The sequence below is a fragment of the Pocillopora verrucosa genome, chromosome 7 (genome assembly GCF_036669915.1).
Source record: "Pocillopora verrucosa isolate sample1 chromosome 7, ASM3666991v2, whole genome shotgun sequence".
Lineage (NCBI taxonomy): Eukaryota > Metazoa > Cnidaria > Anthozoa > Scleractinia > Pocilloporidae > Pocillopora > Pocillopora verrucosa.
The window spans coordinates 17,604,291-17,628,832 of record NC_089318.1 but is presented as its reverse complement, the minus strand read 5'-3'; the positions used below and the strand labels follow the sequence as shown (position 1 = coordinate 17,628,832).

The 24,542-nt window shown below is 38.5% G+C and overlaps 3 protein-coding genes across 3 annotated transcripts; 2 read left to right on the top strand and 1 right to left on the bottom strand.

Moving 5' to 3' along the window:
- Window positions 1–1,199: 1,199 nt before the first annotated feature.
- LOC131784866 (uncharacterized) lies at window positions 1,200–4,521 on the top strand. Its single transcript, XM_059101696.2, has 6 exons — window positions 1,200–1,330; window positions 1,454–1,488; window positions 1,714–1,833; window positions 2,462–2,624; window positions 3,333–3,420; window positions 4,108–4,521. Exons 1-6 carry the CDS (start codon window positions 1,246–1,248, stop codon window positions 4,430–4,432), a joined length of 816 nt encoding a protein of 271 aa, XP_058957679.2. The 5' UTR covers window positions 1,200–1,245; the 3' UTR covers window positions 4,433–4,521.
- Window positions 4,522–4,918: 397 nt separating this feature from the next.
- On the bottom strand, window positions 4,919–9,155 carry LOC131784818 (mammalian ependymin-related protein 1). The gene is made up of 6 exons (XM_059101648.2): window positions 8,995–9,155; window positions 7,650–7,684; window positions 7,055–7,195; window positions 6,494–6,683; window positions 5,661–5,748; window positions 4,919–5,171 (listed from the first exon to the last, which is right to left on the bottom strand). Exons 1-6 carry the CDS (start codon window positions 9,059–9,061, stop codon window positions 5,108–5,110), a joined length of 585 nt encoding a protein of 194 aa, XP_058957631.2. The 5' UTR covers window positions 9,062–9,155; the 3' UTR covers window positions 4,919–5,107.
- A 2,525-nt stretch (window positions 9,156–11,680) lies between these two features.
- LOC131784865 (transmembrane protein 62) lies at window positions 11,681–24,137 on the top strand. Its single transcript, XM_059101695.2, has 14 exons — window positions 11,681–11,875; window positions 12,402–12,513; window positions 13,248–13,385; window positions 13,895–13,940; window positions 14,727–14,886; window positions 15,457–15,575; window positions 15,882–16,004; window positions 16,678–16,833; window positions 17,387–17,549; window positions 19,981–20,091; window positions 20,632–20,716; window positions 21,545–21,652; window positions 22,209–22,327; window positions 23,127–24,137. The coding sequence occupies exons 1-14, from the start codon at window positions 11,690–11,692 to the stop codon at window positions 23,436–23,438; spliced, it is 1,938 nt and encodes a 645-aa protein (XP_058957678.2). The 5' UTR covers window positions 11,681–11,689; the 3' UTR covers window positions 23,439–24,137.
- Window positions 24,138–24,542: the final 405 nt, after the last annotated feature.

The window sequence follows — 24,542 nt, the reverse complement described above, 5'->3', positions numbered from 1 at the left end:
TGTTTATTTCAAGGAGTATATCTCAGTTAAGGATAACACATATTAATGAATAAATTTTCCTTCGAAAACAAAAGAAAGTGATATGATTTTTAGCGCCAGTTGCGCGCTTACCATGGAATGAGTTTCCCCACTAAAAATGCCCAACTTTATCTAACTTAATGATCTAACATTTCGAATACAACTTTTACTTTCAAGATGAGTCAGAGCTTGAAATCTAGAAAATTATATGTAAAAAAAAAAACCGCATTCAGAGTGCTAATCTTTCCTCTGCGTCGTGGTAACAACGTAGTGAAGAGTGCCTCCGTTCTTTTTTGACGCCTTGTCACTATGGAAACGAATACAACCGCTTATGTAAAGCTCGATTGTGTAAAACTTGAGTCAAGTCATAAAATTTCCTTTATCCAATTTTAACTTATTGTCTTACTTACTTCCTGTTTCCCACGTGGCATTCTACCAAACCTTAACCTAATCGTTTCATTTTTTTGTCAGTAGTGTTCATTTACACAACGTCAGCAAAATATATTTAAGAAATAACTTCTCTTTGTGAAGGTAGATAATAATGTTAGACCGATGATTTTTTTTACGCTGGAGCGCTTATTTCAGTGAAACTTAAAAGTGCAAACGTATTTTGACGTGTTTCAACTGCTTCCAAGGTAACGCTTATCGAAGTTTACAGTCAGCATTAATTGTTATTAACATTTTAACACATCTTCAGTAACAGTTAAATACCAAACAATTAAAATTGTGCGTGATATCTAAATTTAGTTTATATTTCAAATTGCCTTTGTTGCAATTTATACTGTTCAATGGAACAAAAGAAATTTGAAATGACTGTTTTAAATTCTGTTTCTTTCTGAACAGAATATTATTGGAGAAATCAGGAAACAAGGAGTGCCTGTACCGTCATTGATAATTGTAAGATAGGATTAAAAATACGTAAAAGTTAGTTGCCAGGAGGTTAGCACAAAGTTTTCAAAGGGAAGTGGAAAGACAAATTATACTGAGTTCCTGTTTATTTTACCATTTTATCGACAAAAAAAATTTCTTTCTGAAAAACTTAACAAAAGGGGTAACCATATCTGTTTGCCTGTACACTTAATTTTAAATTGCTCCAAGGTGCCTAAAACTCATTGTTGAATTTTTTCTCCATTTACGCAGCTGAACATGTGCAGAAGAAAGAAATGCATAAAATGGCTTGAGGGCTAAATCAAAATCGCAATTGTAGCAAAGTAACATCAGTCTAAGATGAAAGTCGTTCTGATGATCGGTTTTCTTCTTGGCTTTTCCTCAGCAAACCCGAATCCAAGTGGGCGGTCTCTGTCATGTTCTGGTGATAAAACACTCTTGATGTCTATTCCGTCCTTCCAAATATTTAATTATTTACTAAAATTGTGACACGTTCTTTGAGGTTAAAATTTCTTGTTTGATATTCCTCCTTTTTCTTTCCTTTCAGGTTTTCCAAAGCAGTTATCGGGAAGATTGTACATGGTATGTTCCAACATCATGGAGAAAATGAATTAGTTGTAGTGACCGGAGTTTTCCATCAGTACTTGAAATATGTTATACAACAGAATCACCTGAGAGTTGTTCTGTTTCGTCAACATCTAAATCTTTATAAAGAGTCACTCATATTAAAATAAAAGTGCTCGTCTATTTGGCTATTCGTTTTAAAACTTATTATAATCATCATCACCAAGAATTTTGTTATTTCAGGTCAAGGTGGATGATTCAGGTTCAACTGAAGCACACGGCATGACATTCTCCATAGATATGAATCTTGAACGAATGCAGAAAAAGATGGGCGATAAAATTTTGATAATGGACTATAAAGAGGTAATACTAACTCACCCTTTTTGTTTTAATATTGAAAATATTTTCATGACACATGTTTCATTTGACTCACAGCGGCTAAACGAAACAAAGGAGAATATTATAAGAGGTTCTCAATGGGGTTAACCGATAACCGTTAAACGGCCAAAAAATGTAGTCTTTAGGCTTAAAATTTAAAAAATTTAACCTTTAGTCGTGAATAAAGTTAACCGTAAAAAATATGTCTGGTGGAAACAATGGAAAGATGTTAACCATTAGCCGAAAACAGGCCAAAATTTTAACCGTTAGCCGTAAAAGCCATCACCCTATTGAGACCCTCTTCTTAGGAATGATTCGCTAACAAGCAAACTACCTGACACCTGAGATAAAACGTACACGGTTAACAAAGTCGTGATGGTTTCTTTTGGTCATCTGGAAAATAAATACCGGTAAATGGCAGCAGTTTCTGACCCAATCCCTTAAATTTAAATCAAATCCAAGCGATGTCTTTTCAATTTCGCTATCGAGTTGGAAATTTTAAAGTGATAATTTGAATAAGACCTAATGATTTGGTTGTCTAAGTATTAACCCAACAAACTTCCGCTGTAGTTTATTTAAAATCTTTTTATCTACAAAACGGATTTCTCAATAGGGTAAGATCTATGAAATAAGCCCAGACGGATGCCAAATTGATTCAAGTGAGGAGAAGAGTATTCCTGAATTTCTGGAAGACTTGCCGCTGAGTTTAGTCGCCAAAGGTTCACTCGGATCAAAAGGAGCCTTAGTGGAACTTTATTCTTTTCAAGATGGTGAAGGTAAGTGTGGCAACGCTTATTGCTTTATGCAAGCCTGACACTCCGACTACGCAACTCATAAATTTGCGATTAGGTATTCAAATGTCCTATCAAATGAACTACAGAGAGGTCCTTAGGAATTCCTTGGTCTCTCTGTTGACCTTCGTATCTGTCCAGAATAAAGTCAATATCAGCGATGTTGGTGTCCTGATTGGAGATTAGCAACACAGAATTTGAAATTTGTAAATTCATTAAAAAGTGTTCAACTTGTGTTTAGTAATGTTTGGAATGTTGGTTTCTGCGGAGGGAAGAAAATTGCTTGGTGAGCTCTTAGAAAACTTTTGGGAATACTGACGAAAATCAGCTTCAAATTTAACCCACATGTGACGCCAGTGGTCCGCCTCTCAAAAAAAGTCTCGATAGCAACCGCTCCTGAAAAGCTGTCTTATGTATTCTGTGCTTGCATTAAAGATTAAGATGGCGAAATGGTTTTTAAATTCATATTACAACCAGTTGCAATTTGGTGGGGGAAAGCTATAACAATTCAAGGTGGGGATCGAATGTTCCATTGTTTTCTCTTGTGCAGATCAACTGTCGTATAATTTATCGATCTGCTCAAAAAAGGTTTTATGTGATCGGTTTTGTCATATTTATACTCGAGAAATAAATAATTGCTTCCCTTTGAAGCCTTCTTTTATTTTCTAAATTTTTTTTTATTTTAAAATGCAGAGGGAGGAGTAGTAACACTAGAGTCTGGCGATCAGTGTATCCCAGCAAGCTATGCTGTGAAAACAAAGCATTCAGCCATCTCGGGAAGGTATAGTTTTTTCTATTAACTCGTTACCATTTTTACAAGCACCGAATACTTGTCAACAACGCACGTAAAGAAAAAAGTGCTGGCATGATGTTCTTCCTCGACAGCTTATCCGCACACTGACCAGTCTCTGACCCTTTTAGATTTCAGTCATTAACACTGCTTATCTGTCAGTGAAAGAAATTTCTTTATTTATCGGTGAGGAGTATTGGGTCGCCCGTTTTCCGCCCAACTAAATTAATTTCTGTCCAGTAACAGGCATTTTTCTTTCCTTGCTCCACTAAAGTATACCAAACAGATGCATTTATAACGGTTTATTTGTTTGCTCATAAATTCTAAGCGGTTTAGTGACTTTACCATAAGTGTGCTAAGCAAAGTCGTTACATGCGGAGGAGGGGTAAAAAAGACTGTGCATGAGAACATCTTAACCCTTTGACCCCCTAAGAGTGACTAATATCTAATTTCTCCCTACTATGTCAGCCCTGAATCACACATCAAGGTCAGGAGAATAAAGGAAATGATCACCAACTTATGAAGCTCTTTATTGTTCAAAACGTTCTCCTTATCAGTACCTTAGGAAATGTATAGAGAACAGTATGGAGAATATGCATATTGATGTTAGAGTGTAAATGGTTAATTGAAAAAGGCTTGTCAGATTTCTCAATTTTGTCTGTTTTCTAATTTTTCCAGTTTCCTTGACTTGAAGACCACGGTTGATCCTGGAAAGTTGATTATACCAGAAAAGTGCAAGCAGGAAATCAGTAGACGATCCTTTTCAGCGCTTTCATGGAATGCGCTGAGCGACGCATTCACTCTGTTGCAGTCTCATATTAATGCTCGAAAACAGGGATTTCCCTGGATTCTCGAGAACAAAAACGAAAGAAAAAGGGGATTTCCCTGGATTCTCGGGAGGAAAAATGGACGGAAAAGGGGATTTCCCTGGATTCTCGGGAGGAAAAACGGACGGAAGAGGGGATTTCCCTGGGTCAAACCAGGGAAGTTGACGAGTCCTTAAGATTTCCAATCCAGGTTTTAACGTACATTAGGAGATACATCGTGTGAGGGCTGATGTACCAAGCTTAATTCTCGATTAAAATTACTACAATGAAATAGCTTTGGCGTTCTTACTGGCTAATTAAGTTATCCAACGGGCACAACTTAAACCTTTGGCAGGAGTAATGGGATCCGGCCTTTGGAGATAAATTCTCAAGTCTGCTGTCTCAAAAAAACCAGCTAGTTAACAGTCATTGTTCCTTTCAGCAAAATAAACCGCTTTTAGATCATTTTCAAATTTGACGAACGGGAAACAAGAAAGAAATGCAAGAAAGTGGAATTTATTCGTTGATCATACTTCCCACTGCATTGTAATAAAAAGGGCGAGGAGTGGGATGTCCTTCCCCTCCCCCAGTCGTAACTTATGTCTCCTCAAACCGATTTTTAAAAACTCTCGGAATGTCTAGGTCAGACTTCTAATCGCTTAAGACAGACACATACACAAATACATTTTTTTGCAGACGATGTTTATTAAACGATTCACTATTGACTACAAATCAAGCTCCTTTCTAAGTTTTCTTTCCCGGTTTTTTTTGACCAGTGAAAGAAATAAAAAAGCCTCTGATCTCAAACTAATCACTTATCAGCAAATCCATTAGCAATGAAAAGCTGCGCATGCTGCTTAAGTCGTCCACGGCTATTCGCACTCCCTTGGAGGAACAAACCGCTCAGGGTCCACCCCAAGTTCAAGATCAAAAAAGCTAAAAGAGAAGAAAAAAAAGAACAATTGTTTTAATCCTTTAACCCCCAATATCTTATTAGGAATTCTCCTTACTGTCCGAAATACAGTTCTTGTGATATAAGTTTGGTATTCTCATCACTTGTCTGTTGATATTCTATTGATATTGTAAGGAGAAATTCAGTCTTGATCACTCATGGGAGTTGAGAGATAAAGGGTTAAAGAACCTGTAGAGAAGAGAACTGGGTCACTGCGCCTCCTGCTATGTGTTTGGGCAAGACAATTCTTTTTTCCACACTACCTCTCTTCACCGGAAAATATAAATGAGTAACGGCGAACTGTCAGAGAAGCCTGACGAAAGTTTGTGGGGTAACGTTGCAATGCACTATAATCCAGGGGAGGAAGCAGCACATTACTTGATGGAAAGAAGTCGTCAGTTTATCGGCTTAAATTACATACAAAATCTTCACCTCTTTCCAACTCTGAGGATAAACAAACAACATAAACCAACCTGGTATGCATGACACCGTCCGATTTGGTTTCAATATTTTCATGAACTGGAAGACAACCTACTTCAGTAACCGTCACGGAGTATTTATCTGAAAGTTAAACCACGTATAGCAATGAATGATAACTGGCTTGAATGTCTATAAAGTTTCTGTCAAAAATTTTCAAGCTCCCAGTTGGCTTGTCAGTTCATTTGGTAGAGAACTGCACCGGTATAGCAGAAGTCAAGGGTTCAAATCCCGTACGGACCTGAATTTTTTCAGGCTTTTCTTTCACTACTAATTTAGTGTGTTGATAACTGCGAGCATTGCTTCCATATTCTTTTCTTCAACCGCAGTTCACATATGGTATTTTCATATATTTACAATTATTTAAAATAATCAAATGTAAAGTCAGAAAAAAATCCCCACTCAGTTACGTCCCACCCTCCCCTCCCCCCCCGCCCATGCTGCCTTATGGGTCGAGATATCTACTGAGTTAGACCGCCCAGTGGGACCGGTCATTATATTTCAGGGCAGGGGAGAGGGAGGGGTGGGAGGAGTTTGATAATGTCACAATTGAATTTACCTAATCCCCCCACAAAGCCCTGTGGAATTCTAATGATCCCCCTTCATTGGCAATCAATTTTCTACAGTCCCTCCTTTAAATTCTGTTGGAGACAACTCACCCCCCCCCCTTCGTTTCCCCTTGTAATCCATGTGACCCCCTCCCCCTCGGAAGAAAAATATATCGACTTCCCCCTCCCCCAGTTTGACTATTACTTTTTTTTCGGCCTAAATTGATGAATCTTATTTTATTTGAATCAGTCGTTCTTTCATAGGAAATGTTAAATCTAACCTCCTTGGATTTCTCCCGCGAAAAGCTGCACATTCACTCCTGCACCTGGTAGGGCATTGGAGCCAAGGGTTCCTTCTGCAACAAATGTGGCTCCTTCCGGTATTTCAAACTTGTGGAAGGGTTCGGTGAGTTCTATCTTCTTACACTTGCCCGTCTTGTTGACACTCAGCTCGATTTGGTACATGACTTTCTTTAAAAAAAATGAATATCCAGTGTCATTTAGCACCAATATTGATTGAAATCTTCTATGCCATCTAGAAAAGCATGATTAATTTCCTTGGTGACAGCAGTGACGCTCTAATTCGTAATATAAAAAGACACACAACTTAGTTACGTTTCTTTTTCATTAATGTGGCGGACTTCACCTATGGAGAAAGGAAGTCAAAGCCATGCCCTCTACCAATTTTTCAATCTTCCCCGCGGGCAGGGAGCATTATTCTTTCCCTTCACGCTCCCAGCGAAAAAGGTAATTTGACAGTGGAATGCATGCTATAGAGTTAAAAAATTGTTAACATGGGTAGGGAAAACCTCTATTGAGTTTAAGATTTCTTAGTTACTTACCTCTTTGTGCAATAAAATGTATTCGTAGAAATACTTTTTTCCTTTCTGAAATAAATCCACTTCTTCAACGATACTAATCCTTTCATTTAGAGCATCGTAGCTTATTCTTCCCAACACAAAAAATTCCTTTTCTCGATCAAGCTATTTAGAAAGATATAGAAATAAAGTAATAAACTGCTGACTTAAAATAGCATTTCAAATAATGTTTTGTTTGAGTAATCTTATCAAGGAGAGTAACCGAAAAACAGTGATTTCCAGTTTTTTTTATTTTACTGCAATTACCAGAAAATCAATTTACCATCTGCTTTATCCGCCAGCACAAAGCCACGTGATGAAATGTGCAGCTTATTTCGTTATGGCAAAGTTTACATAGAACCCAGATTCTCATTAGAAAAAAGGAAAAGAAGAGGAAAACTCTTCTTTGCGAAAGGAGCAGCTGTATCCCGTTCCATTCAATTTTTGCAGGGGAAAAAAATCGAACTCGCGATCGCGTACGTGATGTAAGTTAATTTCATCGTGTCCCGCATAAATAGAAAGCACTTGTAATGTAAAGAATAGCAAGGAGATCGTTTTCCCAATCTGAAATGCCACTCACCGTCATTTGACGTCCGTTCCACACGTCAGGGGTCGCTGAAAACAGCCAAACGAGAATTAAATTGACACCAATTACATGACATGTGAGTGGGGAGTGGGGTCATGTGATAGGTCATGTGTGAGTGAGCAGCTAGGTGGACAGTTTGCTTCTGCCCTTTCTGTGCGGCACTTTCAAAAGTAATAATAATATTAACAATAAGAAAACTTTTGTAAACCCTAAGAGTGACTAGCAGCTAGTATCTCGTTACAGTTATGCTGAAGCATTCACTAAGATCGTGGGAATAATATTAAAAAAAAAGGTCGCCAACCTAAGAAGCTTATCGGATTGTTAAACGACGTCTCTTTTTTTTATTAGCAGAGGAAAATTAGAGAGTAGAGTATGGAGTATGAGGATAATAATGTGAGGGTGCAAAGAGTGGACGAAAATTTCACGTGATTATGTTACTATGCACAAAATAGTTCCACTAAGTAAATGAATTTGAAATTTCCGTTTTAGGCCGACTTACAAGAGATTGTGATGAAAGGTTAGCTAAATTGTTATGTAACCGCAGGAGACTGGAGAGGAGACACGGGGAAGGAACCAAAACGAGGGGTGAATAGACTCTTCTTACAACCTCGATCTGGGAACGAGGCTGACGTCCTTAATTCCTGGAACTCGTCATATGACATCAAAAGAAATTCGAGTAGCCTGTTTTGAAAAATGTCACTCGACGACGATGAAATATTACACCACTGTTGCATCACTTTCATGGATTATCCAAAGCATTTTTCAGCACCGAGAGGACAATCTAGATACCCGCCCGGGCAAATCTCACGAAAACCATCAAGTCGTCTAAGAATGCCATAAATTTTTCTGATGGACTGCACCTCGTAAAAACAGTATAAAACTTTTCGATCTCCACACTTCAAAAAATTTCAGCGAAGCTTGCATGGGAACGCTTCATTGTCAAACATGTTACGTAACATGGTTAAACAGCGTTCTTCTTTCGTGCTCGAATCATTCTGTTTTCTTTCATTCTCTCTCAACCAATTACCTGAAATGTTTAATACAGCTGACACTGCGAGAAAAAAAATTTGCAATGCAGCTTGCGCTCGCTACCGTTGCGTCATAGACCACTTAGCGCCAGGTATAATTTGATGGAGGCCGAGGGAAGCTAGTTTCCACGATACCACCTGGGGCATTCCCATTCCGATGGAAACCAACGATTTGGAAACTAATTGAGCCCCTCTGTAAATGTGCGTACTTCATTTGCATGTGAGTAAAAAAACGATCAGCTCAGCATTGATCGATGCACAAACAATATAAGAGGGATAAAAAAGAAATAAAATAAAATGTTTGAACTAACCGCATGGTACGGGTCTCTGCGCGTTGACAAGAGCCACAAGGAGCAACGAAGCAAGAACGGCCAGCATTTTGGTCTCGATTCTGATGAAGAGTTAACAAAGCGCACGAAATACACAAACCTTGCGTTGCCTTGTACTATTCTGCACTGCCAGTGTCATGCAAAAGTCGTGTGATTTTGTACCGAGCCAAGTGACGTAGAACCTAGTATCAGGTGACCAAAAAAAAAACCAAAAGAAAACAAAGAAATTCGCCGCTCTGGTAAACAAGAGGGAGGGGAGATCGGACTAATACAGGAAATTTTTTTTTGCGTTTTGCAGTCGAGCGGAAGCCTGTGTAGATGTTTGGGCCATATTGGGGACTGGCGTGACTGTTGTCGTTCCCTCAAGGATTTGATCACAAAATCGAACACATAGTAAATTTTGTGGAACCAGGGTAGTGTGTATATGGGTAGGTGGCTGATTCAGAGAAAAAAGAGGAATATAAGGGTAGGGAGGGAGGAAAAGTTCTGAAAGCTAATTCCCTCCCTGATGAGGTGATACTGACCGCAACGCTGACCTACTGAAAATCTATCATCACTTTCATTAATTTGATATGTGCTGTGTCACCGACCAAAGTTCACTTTTGGGAATCTTTCATCGAGGGGTTAAAAATAAAATCAAAAAGGCAAGTGATGGGCATACGTTGATACTGATAAATTACCAGGTCATGGCACAAACGAAACAGAACAAAAAATTATAACAGAGACGAACGAAAGTAAAAACAAAACGAAGCTAAGCTCAGGCGACTAACATTTGGTCTCGGGCGACTGAAAAAGAAAAGCGGTCGCCCGTCCGGGCGCATAGATTTCGGCTTGTGTGAAAACCCGAAACGAAACCAGCAAACGTATAGAAACGGAACGGAACAAAACAAAAAGAAACTCCATCGTGCTCCCCGGCTCCCGTTAGCCCGAAAAGCAAAAGCGCTGAAAGCTCAGTGCAATCAATAGCCTGTGTGATCTGTACATTTAGGTTAAATATTAAGTTAGGTCATGGGTCTTGTTTCGCTTCGGCGGTTTCTCTTCCGGTTTGTTAATATAGTACATGGCCCAGGTTTCTTGTCCATTGAACGATGTGATAAAACGAGCAACTGATTGTAACTAACATTTTATAATTTTACTTGCTAATTTGATGACATTTGCAGAACTAAAAAATATTCGGCAGGACAACAACAAGAATTGTTCACGCTCAAAGTTGTCGCGTGTGTTATGTAATATTGTTTCATATGGTTTAGCACGAAAAATTATTTTTTCTTTGCCCGTGAGAAACTGCACGATTTTTGCATAAGCATGTGTTAAAGATCTAATTTTTCTATTGAAGTGGTTGATGCTTATATTTAATTTTTGTGTTTCAACAGTTTCAATAGTGGAGCGCGTGATTAATAAAACGAAACCGTCCTTTATGCAAATTTGTGTTTATTTAATTAGCTTCGTCCGTGGCATGCAAGATGTTTATCAGCACCATATTTGGCGACTTGCTCGCAATTGTAATCATTCGATCAAAATTAATTAATTAATTAATTAATCAATTCGGGCGACCAACCTGGAAGGCTGGGCGACCTACTTGTCATGGTTAGGCGCCCGAAGGGCGCCCTGAAAATTTTCCTAGAGCACAGCCTTGAAGTAAATAATCATGTATATCTTTGACCTGTGGCAAGAGAGAATCATCTCATGTTCTTTGTGGACAGACGATAAGATCCGATAAGAATGAACTGATCTTCAAACTTAACACAGTTAAGTGGTAAGAAAAAAAAATTGTCAATGGCAGTTTGATAATCGTGTCTCTAGCCTGCAGTGCAGGCGTCTTATTAGGGCGAGTTGACTTTAAGAGGCTCGCAAATTCAACCGACTATGTTTGATTTGGAGTTAGAGTCGACGTTGGGGGTAGGGGGCGGGGAAAGGCGAACATTCAATGCCCCACCCCCTTCCCTCCCCTTCTTTGTGACCGTCACATTTCCACCACCCCCTCCCCCCTCCTCCTTTGGTACAAATTTATTTCTCTTACCCAGCCATAATTTTCACCAAGACAATACTGAGCACTCACTTGCCTGCTCTAGACGCTATCACGTCTTCTGTTACCCATCAGATAATGATATACAAGTACAACCGGCTTTTACGCGTAAATATCCTAACATTCTTCACTAATCTCTTCAGTAGCTGTTCTTCCAATTGGAAGATGGGAAGGGAAACAGGCGATGGGGGGAGAGGGTGGAGGGGGAGAAAGCGTGACATCCTTAAGAGAATAAGATCTCACGGTATCGATCGTGGTAGCAATTTGAAAACCTTAAATTGTTCGCGATATTCAGCAGTCACAATCTTCCTTGTGGAGGTCTGGGTGTTCCCCTCTCATTCTATTTCAACTGTTTTTTTTATCCAAATTTTAATTTTCGTCCTCAGCCATGATTTCGAGGGTTCGAAATTATGCTATCAAAGTGTAAATTTGCTTTCTCTCAGCCTTATTCCCTTCACCATCCCTCTCTCCCCACGGACCAACCTCCCCCAGCCCTCTCGTAACACACATCTGTTACTTATGTAAATATTTACGTAATCTCCCCTAGTCTCTCCCCGAGGATAGGATTCTTTTAAATAAATATTTTTACTTCCGGTCATGTGTACAACCGGAAACGATTAGTACCTTTGAACGAGGCTTTAGTTTGAAAACATGGTGGTCGGTAGTAGAGGCTGTCTATCGCTGATCATCCTCGTTGTTATTTTGTGTTCGTCATGGTTTGTTGCTGTACTTCTGGATTATTATACAGGGCACGGCCAACCGCTAAGGCAACACAGAAATACTAATTCAGCTCCATTTCCGAGCGACAAGATGGATAATATTTTCTGGTTCGTTCAGGTAAAGTCACGGAGTAAACTGTTACGTTTTAATCACATCATGATGGTACGTAGGAAGTGTTTCCGGACCGGCTTTTGGAAGAAGAAAAATATATGGATCGCGAAAGGATTTTCTGTGGGCTAATTTCGGTACAATTTCGGCACAGCCCCATAATATTGTAGAACAAATCTGTTTTCCCAATGGCAATGTATTGTTGGTAAAATTTCCGCAAAGCCCCATACTATTGTAAAAAAAATCTGTTTTCCCAATGGCAATGTATTGTTTTTATGCATAATGTAGGATGGGGTTGTGCGGAAATTTTACCCGGCTGGTTTTATACGTGTTATTTAACTTTTTAGAAGTGCAAATTATACCAAATATTAACTAAATATATCGCCCGTATTTATAGTTATTGCCATCCTGAAATAATTTTTCCTGATGGTTTTATTGTTGCGTTGTCTCTGTACAGCAGGTGGTATTATGCTTTAATCTTAATATAGAATATGCTTGGAATAAATTTACATTCCTTATATCTCTTTCATTACAGATCTCTGACATTCATATAAGCAAATACCGTGATAATCAAAGAGTAAAGGATTTGAAGAAATTTTGTAATGAAAATATAGATGTGATAAAGCCTGTGACGGTTCTGGCCACAGGTACTGAAGTTTTGGCTAAACTGCAGAATACCTGGCCACTTTGGTCTGCCTCACTTACATAGGTCGGGAGGCTTTGAAGATTGAGGCATAACACAATAGACGCTTTTCTTATTCAGTGACATGTAAATGAATGGCCAGGTATTCTGCAGTTGCTTTGAAGTTTTATACTAGGTTTTTATTCCATAACTGGATTTGATATCCTGTGCATGTTGAAGATTGTAGCAGCTATAGGCAGTTATAATCCATTAAACATTTATGCTCATGTGCAATTGGTCTAAATATATTATGTGACCAAATATATCCCACTCAAACTGGGGAATATCTTGACTGGTGATATACCACAAGTGATGATCCCCAATTTCCAAACCATACATCTGAGATGATGAGTCCTGGCTTACAATGTAATAAAAAAGAGAGTTATTTGTGATTGTTACAGAAGAAGGGACTGTTTTCCTCAAGCTCTGCTCTTGCAAAACTGTTCACTAATCTCTGAACAGATAATGTCTGCAAAAAAATATCAGTGCATCATTTTGTGCCTATTGGATGCTGTTGTTTATTAACCAGTCCCCCTAATAGACAATGAATTTTCTTTTGTTTTTGTTGTTTGAAATTACTTATGATTAAAAAATTAAATTCCAGTGCAAATATCGTGCTTATTTACGCTCATAGAAAATTGACTGACGTTGCAAAAATTAGTTCCAATAACATATCTTTTTTTTTTTTAAATTAAAAAGGTGACTTGACAGATGCAAAAGATGTCCGCAAACTTGGTTCTAAACAGTATAAAGAAGAATGGGAAGAGTATTTCAATGTGCTTAAGGAAACAAAAGTTGAGGATAGGACAAAATGGTTAGACTTGAGAGGAAATCATGGTAAGGAAGCTTAAGATGAATATCTTAAGATCCACGTAATTAATCCTTCTACCCTCAAGATCTAACCAGTAATTCTCCCTACTGTCTGTTATATATTTCTTCTGATATTAATTCTGAGAAATTAGTGTTGGATCAATGAACAATCCTCTAATTTATATTTTCTTTCCTCTCATCACCTGTCAGCTTGATATTGTATTGATATTGTGAGGAGAAATTATGTCTTCATCAGCATGGGGAGTGAAAAAACTTAATTCATAAATTGCGCTTTGACAAAAAATCAGTGAACTGTTATAAATTTTCTCTATAGTTTCAGTTTTCTACTCTCTGGCCCATCCATTGTTGGAAAAAAATTGGGAAATGTGAGGACCCAAAGGCAGCAAGGGGCTGTGTTCTATTATTTGTAGTTGGCCAGAGGGAGGAGGGGGGAAAAGAAGTCTTGAGGTGCTCATGGATCAAAATTGTGCAAGCGAAGCTTTTGCACGTGAGCATTGTTTTTTTCTCTTTTACAGATACATTTAGTGTTCCCTCGCATACAAGCAAGGAGAACTTCTTCAAGTAAGTATGCTTTTATTAATAGTTGAAAAGAGATATTGGCAAAATTTTAAATAGATCGGGACTGGGAAATTATTTCTGGGTGAAAATGAAATGTGTTATGGAATTGCTTAATTCTGTGACTAAATCAATGGGGTTTTATTTCAACTTGGGAGTATTTGCTGTGATCATTCTGTGGTGCTTGTATAATTTGTGTTTTTTATCGCAACCATTGAACTTTAGGATAGATCATTGATTAAACTGAGTGAGAGAGAAAATCATTGCTTGTAGATAAACTTTAATGCAAAGTGCACTTGTACATGGAAGTAGAAAGGCACATGTTTTAAGCTACTCCAATCTATCTTATCAAGGCATATGTTTACCATGCTTAGTTCTTAAAAGATTTATAAAGTCAAATGTCATTATTATGTAAAGGGTGCGTGGAAAAATGCCCACGACTGCAGAAAGACCACTAGATTCCCCTTTTTAAGTACAGTAGTCTTTTGTTCCTGTCAGAAATAATAAGAGATGTTGATAGTGTATCCAAAGTTTTTAAAGCTCATTCAATTCACTAGCTTAATAACCCTTTATGCCCTAACATTAAAATTTGTATTTTCCTCACTGTTCCCTATACATTTCCCACGGTGCTGAAGAGGAGAATTTGACAATCAAGGGCTTCTTTAGTTGGTCAGGATTTCCTTCTTTTTTGTGCCGTAATGTTTGATTCAGGGGTGATAGTGTAGGGAGAGGTTAGAAACCAGTCAATCTCAGGGCGTGAAGGGTTCATTCTGTTCCCGTTGAATTTTTCAGAGATTATTCATCCAGTGGCCCAGATAGAGACAGAGGTACCATGATGCCATACCAGTTTGTCTACAGTACCAAGTTCGGTTCATATGCATTTAATGGTATTGATATGAACCCAAATCCTGGTCCGAGGAGGCCCTTTAATTTCTTTGGTCACGTGGAGCAGGTATGTGAAAATTGACACACATTCTATAACTGATGATCATTGACAGGAGTACTACAAACCAGGTATTGTAAGTTGAATCTAGAGCCTGATTATAAAAGTAGAAGAATGATGGTATTTTCTGTTGAATTTTAAGAAAAGGCCAGGCTCCTAACAAAAGTGTAACCTCTTGAGTTTCAGTGTGCCTGACTGAGTGACTGAAAAAAATCATCTCTCATAATTAACTGATGCCACAGTTATTCACAGTTGGTTCACATTTCTGTAAGAGTAGTGTTCATCAAGATATGAAGTGGGGGGAAGTTTGGAGGGTAGAAAAGATAGGAAATATGTCAGTTATAAGCCTATGAGGAGGCCCTCCTTACTATTGGTTCTTCACCCAAGGGAAATTATGAGGCTTTGAGCATTTGAGCAGGCAATAAGTCTGCAAGGGGTGTAGTGCTAGACCCCCTGGTAAATCTCTTCCTGACATGTCTCGTATCTTGCTTCAGGTGGAAAAATGCACAACCTGCAGCCCTAATGAAATAAGAGCTTGCTTGAAGGATAATCATATATCATAAGATTTCATTCTTTCAGGACCGTATTAATGCAATGGAGAGGTTAGCTGATGCTAGCAAATCATTTAATATGACAGTTTGGTTTGGACACCATCCTTTTTCAGTCACAACAACTCCCTATGTTCGGAGGATTTTAAAGTGAGTGGCTTATTATTCAATTTAATATATGTGTTTACCTTTCTTCTGGGTTTGTATGAGGATCTATCTTCTACAGCCAATGACCCAAAAGTAATACAAATTCTGTAATATTTAAAGCTCCTGCATGCAAGTAATTCTCACTGAACATGTTGCCTTTCCTCTTCTTTCCTAAGGAAACTCCCACTTTGTTATTTCCTCTCTAACAAGGGCCCTAAGGAACTCTTATGCGGGAATATTTCCTTATTGACACACTTTATTGTAAGGAGTATACCATTCCCACTTGTAGCATGTGTAAATCCATTTCAGGACAGGAGGAGTTTACTTGTGTGGTCATCTTCACACTCTGCTGGAAACATTTCCCAAGATGCATGCTGTTCACACAGATGGTCACATAGAGCTGGAACTTGGAGACTGGCTTGACACCAGAAAGTAAGCTTAGCGTAGAAGAAAAAAAGAGAGAAAGAAGTAGGGTGGGCTCTGTTGATGGTGATGATTATTTGCCTAGGGTTGGAAAAACCAGATAACAAAGCTGACAGGGTAATATCTGTTACTGGTAACTTGTTACTTCAGCCTGTAAAGCTGTCAGCCTACTGCTTAACCCTTTAACTCCCAGATCAAAATTTGTAATTCTCCTTACTGTAAACTATACAATTCTCATAATGTTAGTTCAGAGAATTTAGTATTGGATTGATTAATTATTCCCAAATTGATATTTTTCTTTACTCTCATCACCAATCTGGTTGATGTTGCATTGATATTGTAAGGAGAGATTCTGTCTTGGTCGTTCATGGGAGTTAAAGGGTTACTGTCTTTTGACTTTTTCCTTTGACCTGGAAAAACCTATGAACAAAAATGCTAGATTAATCAATACCTCAACCCATTGACCCCTAAAAGTGATTAACATCTAATTTCTCCTAACATTATCACCCCTGAATCACACATTAAGGTGATGAGAGTAAAGGAAATGATCATCAACTAAAGCAGCTTGGTTGTTAAACAAATTCTCCTTGTCAGCACCTTAGGAAATGTATAGAGAACAGTATGGAGAATATGCATACTGATCTTAGGGTGGACAGTCATTCTCCACTCTCTTCAATTTCAGTTACAGAGTTATGGCAATAGATCATGACATGTTCTCCTTTGCTGATGTTCGTCTGAACAAATGGCCTGTTGTGCTCATAACCAATCCAAAAGATGCACATTACATTATGCCACCCTATGAACCTCTTGGAAGAATAAGAAAGTCTTCTCACATAAGGTATTTTACACATTGCCGACAATATATTCAATTCTAAATTAAACAAGTTTCATTTGACCTGCGGATGAAAATCAAGCAAAGAAATGATTCTCGCAGGTGTAGTACAATTTATTCAATTGCAGAATAAAACTGTCTGAAACAAATTCAGGCTTCGACGGCATTTGAACCCGTGACTCTTGACTATTCCGATCTTCCAATTCTCCCACAAAATAAGCAGCATATCAGGAATTGTTTCCGAATAGTTTCCAGTGGAATATTTGGAGCGGAGACTAACACAGATGTGGAAAAATCTATTGGTAAAATCATCAACCGGAAACTGTTGAAGAATCGTAGAATCGGAAGATTCACACAACCAGAAACAGAAAGTTGGAACAATTGGTCTACTGCAGTTGAGCTTTTACAACCTCATTACCGTCGACGTAACGTACTGTGGCAATGACCTTGTTTGTAGTTCAACATGGTTCCAGTTGAAATTACACTTCAGAAATTTCAATAACCTACCGTAAGATCTACAATGTTCTAATTTGAAATTGTTCTGACTTATGTTTAACAGGTTTTTGGCTTTCTCTCCTGCACCCGTTGTATCTGCCATTATTGAAATCGATGGAAAACCCCTTGACTCACAAGTTACTCACGTTAAAGGAGCACTGTACGCTTGTCGCTGGGATCCCGAGGACTTTTCATCTGGCATTCATTCTATCACTGTGAGAGTTCAAGTAAGGAGACAAACCCGCAAATTCTCAACCTACTGAGAAGAAAATCTAGCTCTAGTTGTTCGAAGGGTGATAACGCTTTCCACTGGATAAATCTCTATCTGGTGGATTGCGCTGTTCGTTTTCTTAACAATTAACCCTTGGGTAGCGATGTATCCGTTAGATAGCGTTATCCGCCTTTTGATCAACTGAACTCCGGTCTTTTCCTGCATAAAATTTCGATGGCATCTTTGCTTTCTCTCTGATTCCGCACTATGCAAATTTTTTCCTTATTGTCTGCAACGGGGAAAACCCAAACTTTCATTTTCGATTTCAGTCTTGATCTATTAATAATTCAGAATGTTAATCCAGCCTATCTTCCGGGCATAATTATGCTATGGAAAAACTTTAACCCGCCGAAAAAAAGATTTATGTGTAGAAAGAAAGGATTGAAAAGCTACAGGAATTAAATTTCCGTAGACGGAACAATAATAACTTATTAATAACTGTGACCCAGCCATTTCGGAAAATATGGAGGAGATAAAAAAAAACTTTAACCCGCCGAAAGAAGGATTTATGTGTGGAAAGAAAGGATCGGAAAATATGGAGGAGATCAAAATAGCACAAGTTATTCTGACCAACCAAAAAATACAGTGACCAACTGGGTATGCATGTATTTCAGTCCAGCTGTATTTCGTGAAGATAAAATATCAAATTGTTTTTTCCTTTATTTCTTTATCAGATGGAAATATTTTTCATGTTCTTTATGTGCCATCCAAATGCAAGGAGCGCATGCGTTTACAGGAGCAGTTCTCATTGATGTTCTTAAATGCTCCCATATGAAACACATTGTCAACTGAGATCATGATATATAGATGAATCCATACAATTATTTAGTTGAGGTCCGGACTTGGCGAGGGTTATCTCAAATCGATATCAACCCCCCTCTCCGCTCATCGACCTCATCTTTTGCTCACAATACTAAAATTTAGAAGTTTGGTAGAAATCACGGTCTTTGAAGATCTAAAATGTAGAAACGAATTGCGCGCGGGCTGTGAAGTGAGTCAGCGGTATAATGGGAAAATGTCAGTCGGGGGTGACGAAGTCTACGCTATGAATTCGTTGACAAAATTTCAGGCTTACAGAAATAGGCCAAGTCTGAATGCTGAATTACCGTTAATTATCCACAGCAACTATACGTTGTCATGTCAATTGAATCCGATTTGAGGTCCAGAATAATGTTATTTGTACGTAATGTTGTTGAGAGGAATACATAGCCAAGTGTGTTCTAGCAGATGGTGTTGTCGATTTTAACCCAGTAGGTGTACAGAGCGAAAACATCTAAGAACCGAATCAAGTGTTCTCCTTGTCTAGGACATAAAAAATCACCTTACCGGTTCATCTTTGTCCTTTCTTACCCTTCAACGAACCCGACTGATTCCGCATTATGCAGATTTTTTTACCTAGTACCTGGGGAAACCCCAACTTTCATTTTCGATGTATTATTGTATTTTGATAGTTCAGAACTATAATCTATTCTATCTTCACGGCATATTTAGAGTTATGAAAACTGAAACCCTCTGAAAGAATGATTTGTTTGTAGAAAAAAAAAAGGATCGGAAAGCTTCCAGATGGTTTTTTTTTAGAGGGAAAATAGTAACTATTGACTGTGACTTGGCAATTACGGAAGTAAAATATGGAGTAGATCAAAATAACAGACGATATTCTGAGCAACACACAAATACAGCGACCATGTTAAGTAAATTTTAGATCGGCTGAATTGAAGATAAGATACGAAAGTGACTTCGCCTTGATCTCTTTACTAGAAAGAAGTTTTGTCTTTCCCTGTCTGTGCCATCGAAATCAATGGAGCGCATGCGTTAACAGGAATAGTTCTCAATGATCGTTCTTAGATGCTCCCATATGAAACACACTGTTGATTCTGATCGTTATATATAGATGAATTAATACCTGTACTAATTTGAGGTCCGGACTTGGTGAGGGTTATCTTACATTGATATCCACACCCCTCTCCGCCTATCGACCTCATCTTTTCCCCTTCGATACTTAAAAGAAAGAAGTTTAGCAGAATATGCTGTCTTTGAAGAACCAGTTGCGAGCGAGCTGTAAATAACATTACAGAGGTTTTCAATTGTCATTTACAGTGCTTTATATGAGTTAGTCGGTATCATGGGAAAATGTCGGTCTGGGGTAGCGAGGACAACGCTATTAGTTAATTGTTTTAACATATACCACACAGACACCAAAGAATTAGTTTATTTCTTCAATATGTCAAAAAATGGTCGGAAATTAAATTCATGATGCGCAATTTTGTCTTTTCGGCCCCTCGGAAGTGAACAGTACTTGCCAATCACCTCCAAGCAAGCCAATCAGCGCGCGTCAAAAGCACTTATCACCTGGGTGGTACGGACTGATTAATCTTTATAACTTACAGGACTCAGATGGCCGATCAAGTGAGAGGACGCAACTGTTTTCAGTGGATGGATCCCGTCCAACGCTGGATCTCATTCCGGCGTTTCTTCTGTTGACTGACTTTGTTACTTTGGTAAGTACCGGAAGCTCAGGCGAACTCACCTTGATGTGAAGGAGCGATATGAGTGCTCATTGTATCATGCATCATAAATCAGTCAATCAATTAATGAATTGTTCGAGTAGCGATTCAAAAAATAAACGCCATGACCAATAAAAGAAAGCTCAGAAAACACACTTTGGAACGGTCAACTTCTATTCGCTGTGAATGTATTCACAATTACAATTGAGAGTGTGACAAAGCGAGTGCGACGCCGAACGAGACTATGCAATTGAGACTGGAAACGGGCCTGATTTCAATTTGTATTTGGTGGCTGATGTGTTGATAATCTTCTGCTTGCTAGCATTTGCATGTTTGCGGGCACCACAGCCCTCTTACAGGAAATTTGGACGAGTTATAATTTCTAGGGGAAGGATATTAACTGGAGAAGACAAAAGCTACAGTTCTTCGTTTCTGCATGGCAATAATTTATCCATGAATGTTATACCTAACTGAGTATTTCAGTCATTTTGTGTTTCGTTGAGACTAACTGAGCTTTTTAACTCTTCTCGACAGGGCCGTGTTCTATACTGTGTTTCTTTTGTAACCATCGTTTTAGGACTGGGGTGGGTGAGGCGCTGTGATTCTTCCACATGCAAAGGTATTGACGCTACAGTTTACTTGTTTTGTTTTCTGCAACTCATTGTCGAGAATAATATATCAGTCTAGCACAGATCTCCATCATGTTGAACTTGTATTTGTACATTTGCCACGATTTCTAGCTAGAAAACCCTTATACCCTTTTAGAAGCGTGAAGTTAATTAAAAAAACGAAAAAATATTTGAACCCATCATGAACGGTGTTGATAGAACAAGGAGCGATTTCTTCAAACTATTGCTTTCTTCGTCTGCTATGTCAGGATTGCAAACATTGGTTAACCAAGTTGTAGCCGCCATCTTTATCCCTGGACTGGAAATAGGATAATAGTTACGCCTTTAAATTTATTTCGTATGATTACTTTTCACTCTAAGACTGTCCTCTTACTGCAGCATAGGGCATTTTAAGTTACCCAATACCTTAACTATTCGTTATACTACTAGTTATGTTTAGGGCCCACGCTATACGAAGGGCTTTATCTGTTGTATCCTTCACTGGCCTAGAAGAACTTGAAGACAAGTGGTAAAAGTACCAATCAAAATAGTGGAGTATTAAATGTTCCTACTGCCATAGCAACAGTCTTGCAGTTTGATTGGTTTATTTACAATTTTCAGTGACGGTAGAGAGCGAAATCTCTCCACGGGGAGATCCGGCAAAAAGTGTGTGTTTCCCTGCTTTCAATCGTTTCTCAAAACCTTCTCCTCAGGACCCCCCTTTGAAGTATCCATGGGACTACCCTCCCTGCAAACGGACACATTCCAAAAATCTTGGATGTTTACTAATTAAATCGATTCATTTATTAATTTATCATTCATCTTTCATTTCCTCGGAGGTTTTCTCTGTGGTGCTTTAGGAAGATGGTGGAATCGCCTATGGCTTCTTGCTCACACCGATGACCTCTTCTACCCTCTGTTTTTGTTTGGCGTTTACACTGGTGTAGGTGGGTACTTCTCTTCCATACCAGTTTGTTTTTGTTATTGTCGTCGTCGTCGTTGTTGTTGTTGTTTTGTTTCTAACAGCTTGTTATCTCTTCCTTTAGTTGTATTATTGTCTTACATTCTACTTTCGGTTATTCTTTTTTTGTTTCCTTTGTGTTTCTTTTTTTCCAATTCGCTTGATATCTTGTCATTCGTTGAAAATTAGCTGAACAAACTTTACAAAACAATTAGAGTTCTTACTATTAGTCAGCACCGACCAAACAGGTTGGTAAATGTTGGAAAAGTTCTGTTCCTAGAGTTTTCTGGAACGTTTTTGAGGAAAAAGATCAATAAGAACGATCAATATAGTTAGGCAACTGACTTATTTGACCTCTCAGTTCCATGTAAAAGAAGAACTACCTTCATGTTAAGGACTGGACAATTTTTGTTATTTCATTTTGACATTTGGTGTCTCAGGCTGCTTTTGAAGGCACTATTCTGTTGTATAAAAATATGCAACTCAATCGGTAGAACTTAAAAAAAAAAGAAAAGAAAGTTTCGTATTGTGTATCACGTTAGGTCCGTGGGTCATTGGTGAAATGATGCAAGGCCATCTTGGTGCTCTGTTTGTTCATGGGATGTATTTAAAACAGCACTGGATCCCAGGCTCCTTGACCTACTACTATGGAATTATGCAGGTAAGAAAGACTTGGTGCGAGGACGATATTCTGTTTGAAGGGTTAGGTTGTCACAGTGATTATAGTAAATGCAGTGTTGATAATAGCGGAGCTCGCAGGGCGTAGCCCCATAATTATACAAAATAGTAGTAACCCATCAAGCCGAAAAAAATTTGGACTTACGACCGTACGACCGAACGTACAAGATGCTACTTTTAACATGCGTGGTCAATTGTACCGCGGGTACACCAACGTCACGGCTTTGTCCAGTAGTCTAGTGGTCAGTGCACTGAGCTCCGAGTCGGACGACCCGGGTTCTAGTCCTGGCCGGGGTAAGACGTTGTGCCCTTAAGACGTACGGGAAAAAAAATGCGAGCTCCGCTTTTAGGCTTGGCTAAATCTATATATTATACATTTCTGAAGAAATTTGGTTCTGGAATGCTTTTATTTGAATCGAGATTTAAGCAGAGAGAGAGAGAAGTGACACTAGTGACGACAGTAGGCCTCTTAACCCAGAGTAATAGTAGTTTTAGTACTCCTGATATAAAAACGATTTTTGTCGTTCAGTGTCGTGATTGCACTGTATGAGACATGGGCTTCTTTAAAACAACTCTCGTCTGCTTTGGTATACGTTAAACTCGCAATAAAAACGGAATTAACCATTGTGACGATAACTCTCTTAGTTTTGAATTTTATGTAAGGCGACTATTCTCATCCGTCACCTCACCCTTAATGCTCTGAGCTCCCTAGCGTGGCAGAGGAAGGGGGGGATGCGAAGAGGAACGCAACTGAATAAAATAAAGTTATTGGTTTTTTGCAGCTATTCTTTTTAAACTTGCCGCTGACCCTATACCTTGCTTATTTTGTGGAGCTGAACAATACTACAACAAGCAGCAAAGCCGCATCCCAGAATCATCTTTTCCAATTCTCTCACAGTTACGTGTTGCACTCCCTGAAGAAAGGCCTGGGACATTTTGTGTTTGTGTTGATGTTCATATGGCAAGCTTCATCAAGTTTTAATCTGATTTATACCTACGGTGTAATGTCGTTTATGTTGAGTCCAGCTAAGAGTTGGTCTCTTATACTAGTTTTATATTTGTTTTGGCGAGTTCACAGACCTAGAATGAGATAGCGTATTTATAGACCATACGATCAGTCTGTAAGTAGCTTAAATAACTTTAACTTAATTCTGAATCTAGGAGGCAATGAGGTAATTAAATCAAACAAATTAAGGAATTTTGAAAGTAGGCTATTGTTTCGAGCCTTTTTACCAGGCGCAGTTTAAATGTTGAAGTAAACGAAAAAAAATGTGCAATTGTTCACTTGTCTCCATCAAACCAATCAGTTATTTATTTACTCGTTATTTCAAAAATTTCAGTATCCAAATTGATATTAATCGGAAGGAAGGAAGAGGGGGGTGTTTGATTCAGGTCAGTTCACAGTCAGACAAAGATTGATATTGGCAAAGACTTTGACTTCAACTCCGCTTACCCGGTGATTGGTGAACTAAATTCAAAACTTTTATTCAAGTCAGTTTATCGGCTTGTTGTCAAAACATTTACTACCGATCACCAAAAAGGGGAAGAAGGATAAAAAGAGGGATAATATTTATGAAGAATTTAAAACTTAATTATGATTATACAATTGTAAATTTTATGTTGTTTCATCCTTTAGATAAACCTGATTTCGATTTATCTTCGACTCGAAAGATCGGGCGCTCAAGTGTCCTATTGTCTAGTTTGACATCTATTTTTCGTCACTTAATTTAGTACTTTTTTGGACGTGGTTCTGACTTTTGAAATGATTACAAATAAAGTTGATTAACTTTTTGTACTGTAGTGTGCAAATGATTGACAAAAGTTTAAAAAATGAATAAAGAAAAAATACGTTCGAACGAAAATAGCCTGATTGACCGGCTTACAGAATAAAGACGAGAAAGGGGTCTTTGCGTCCGTAGAGGGCGATCGTTACCGTGGGGATCGGGGTGAGGACACCGTTTTTACTCCTCTACAATAAAGCTTTGTTTGCTAACTACGTAAGCTCGTTGTTAAAGACCCAGCTCAGTTTACTGAAGCCAATCGTTTCGCTTGAAGCACAAGAAAAGAGGGAGTAACATGACACAGGTTTGAAAGACTCCTTGACGGTTTATTCTTTCCGCATCCTGAGGGTATGCCTGTGTGTACGTAGAAAGCGGATATCTGTAAATGGCCAAATTCGGCGTAACGCAAGAAGGAAA

What these genes read in the sequence shown, in the direction of transcription:
- LOC131784866 (XM_059101696.2), top strand. Translation starts at nt 1,246, where the DNA reads ATGAAAGTCGTTCTGATGATCGGTTTTCTTCTTGGCTTTTCCTCAGCA. An exon ending in GCGGTCTCTGTCATGTTCTG is followed by an intron (nt 1,331 to 1,453) that starts GTGATAAAACAC and finishes CTTTCCTTTCAG; the next exon opens with GTTTTCCAAAGCAGTTATCG. An exon ending in TATCGGGAAGATTGTACATG is followed by an intron (nt 1,489 to 1,713) that starts GTATGTTCCAAC and finishes TTGTTATTTCAG; the next exon opens with GTCAAGGTGGATGATTCAGG.
- LOC131784818 (XM_059101648.2), bottom strand. Translation starts at nt 9,061, where the DNA reads ATGCTGGCCGTTCTTGCTTCGTTGCTCCTTGTGGCTCTTGTCAACGCG. An exon ending in GGAACGGACGTCAAATGACG is followed by an intron (nt 7,196 to 7,649) that starts GTGAGTGGCATT and finishes CTTTCTAAATAG; the next exon opens with CTTGATCGAGAAAAGGAATT. An exon ending in GACGGTGTCATGCATACCAG is followed by an intron (nt 5,172 to 5,660) that starts GTTGGTTTATGT and finishes CTTCTCTTTTAG; the next exon opens with CTTTTTTGATCTTGAACTTG.
- LOC131784865 (XM_059101695.2), top strand. Translation starts at nt 11,690, where the DNA reads ATGGTGGTCGGTAGTAGAGGCTGTCTATCGCTGATCATCCTCGTTGTT. An exon ending in AGACTTGAGAGGAAATCATG is followed by an intron (nt 13,386 to 13,894) that starts GTAAGGAAGCTT and finishes TCTCTTTTACAG; the next exon opens with ATACATTTAGTGTTCCCTCG. An exon ending in AGCAAGGAGAACTTCTTCAA is followed by an intron (nt 13,941 to 14,726) that starts GTAAGTATGCTT and finishes TGAATTTTTCAG; the next exon opens with AGATTATTCATCCAGTGGCC.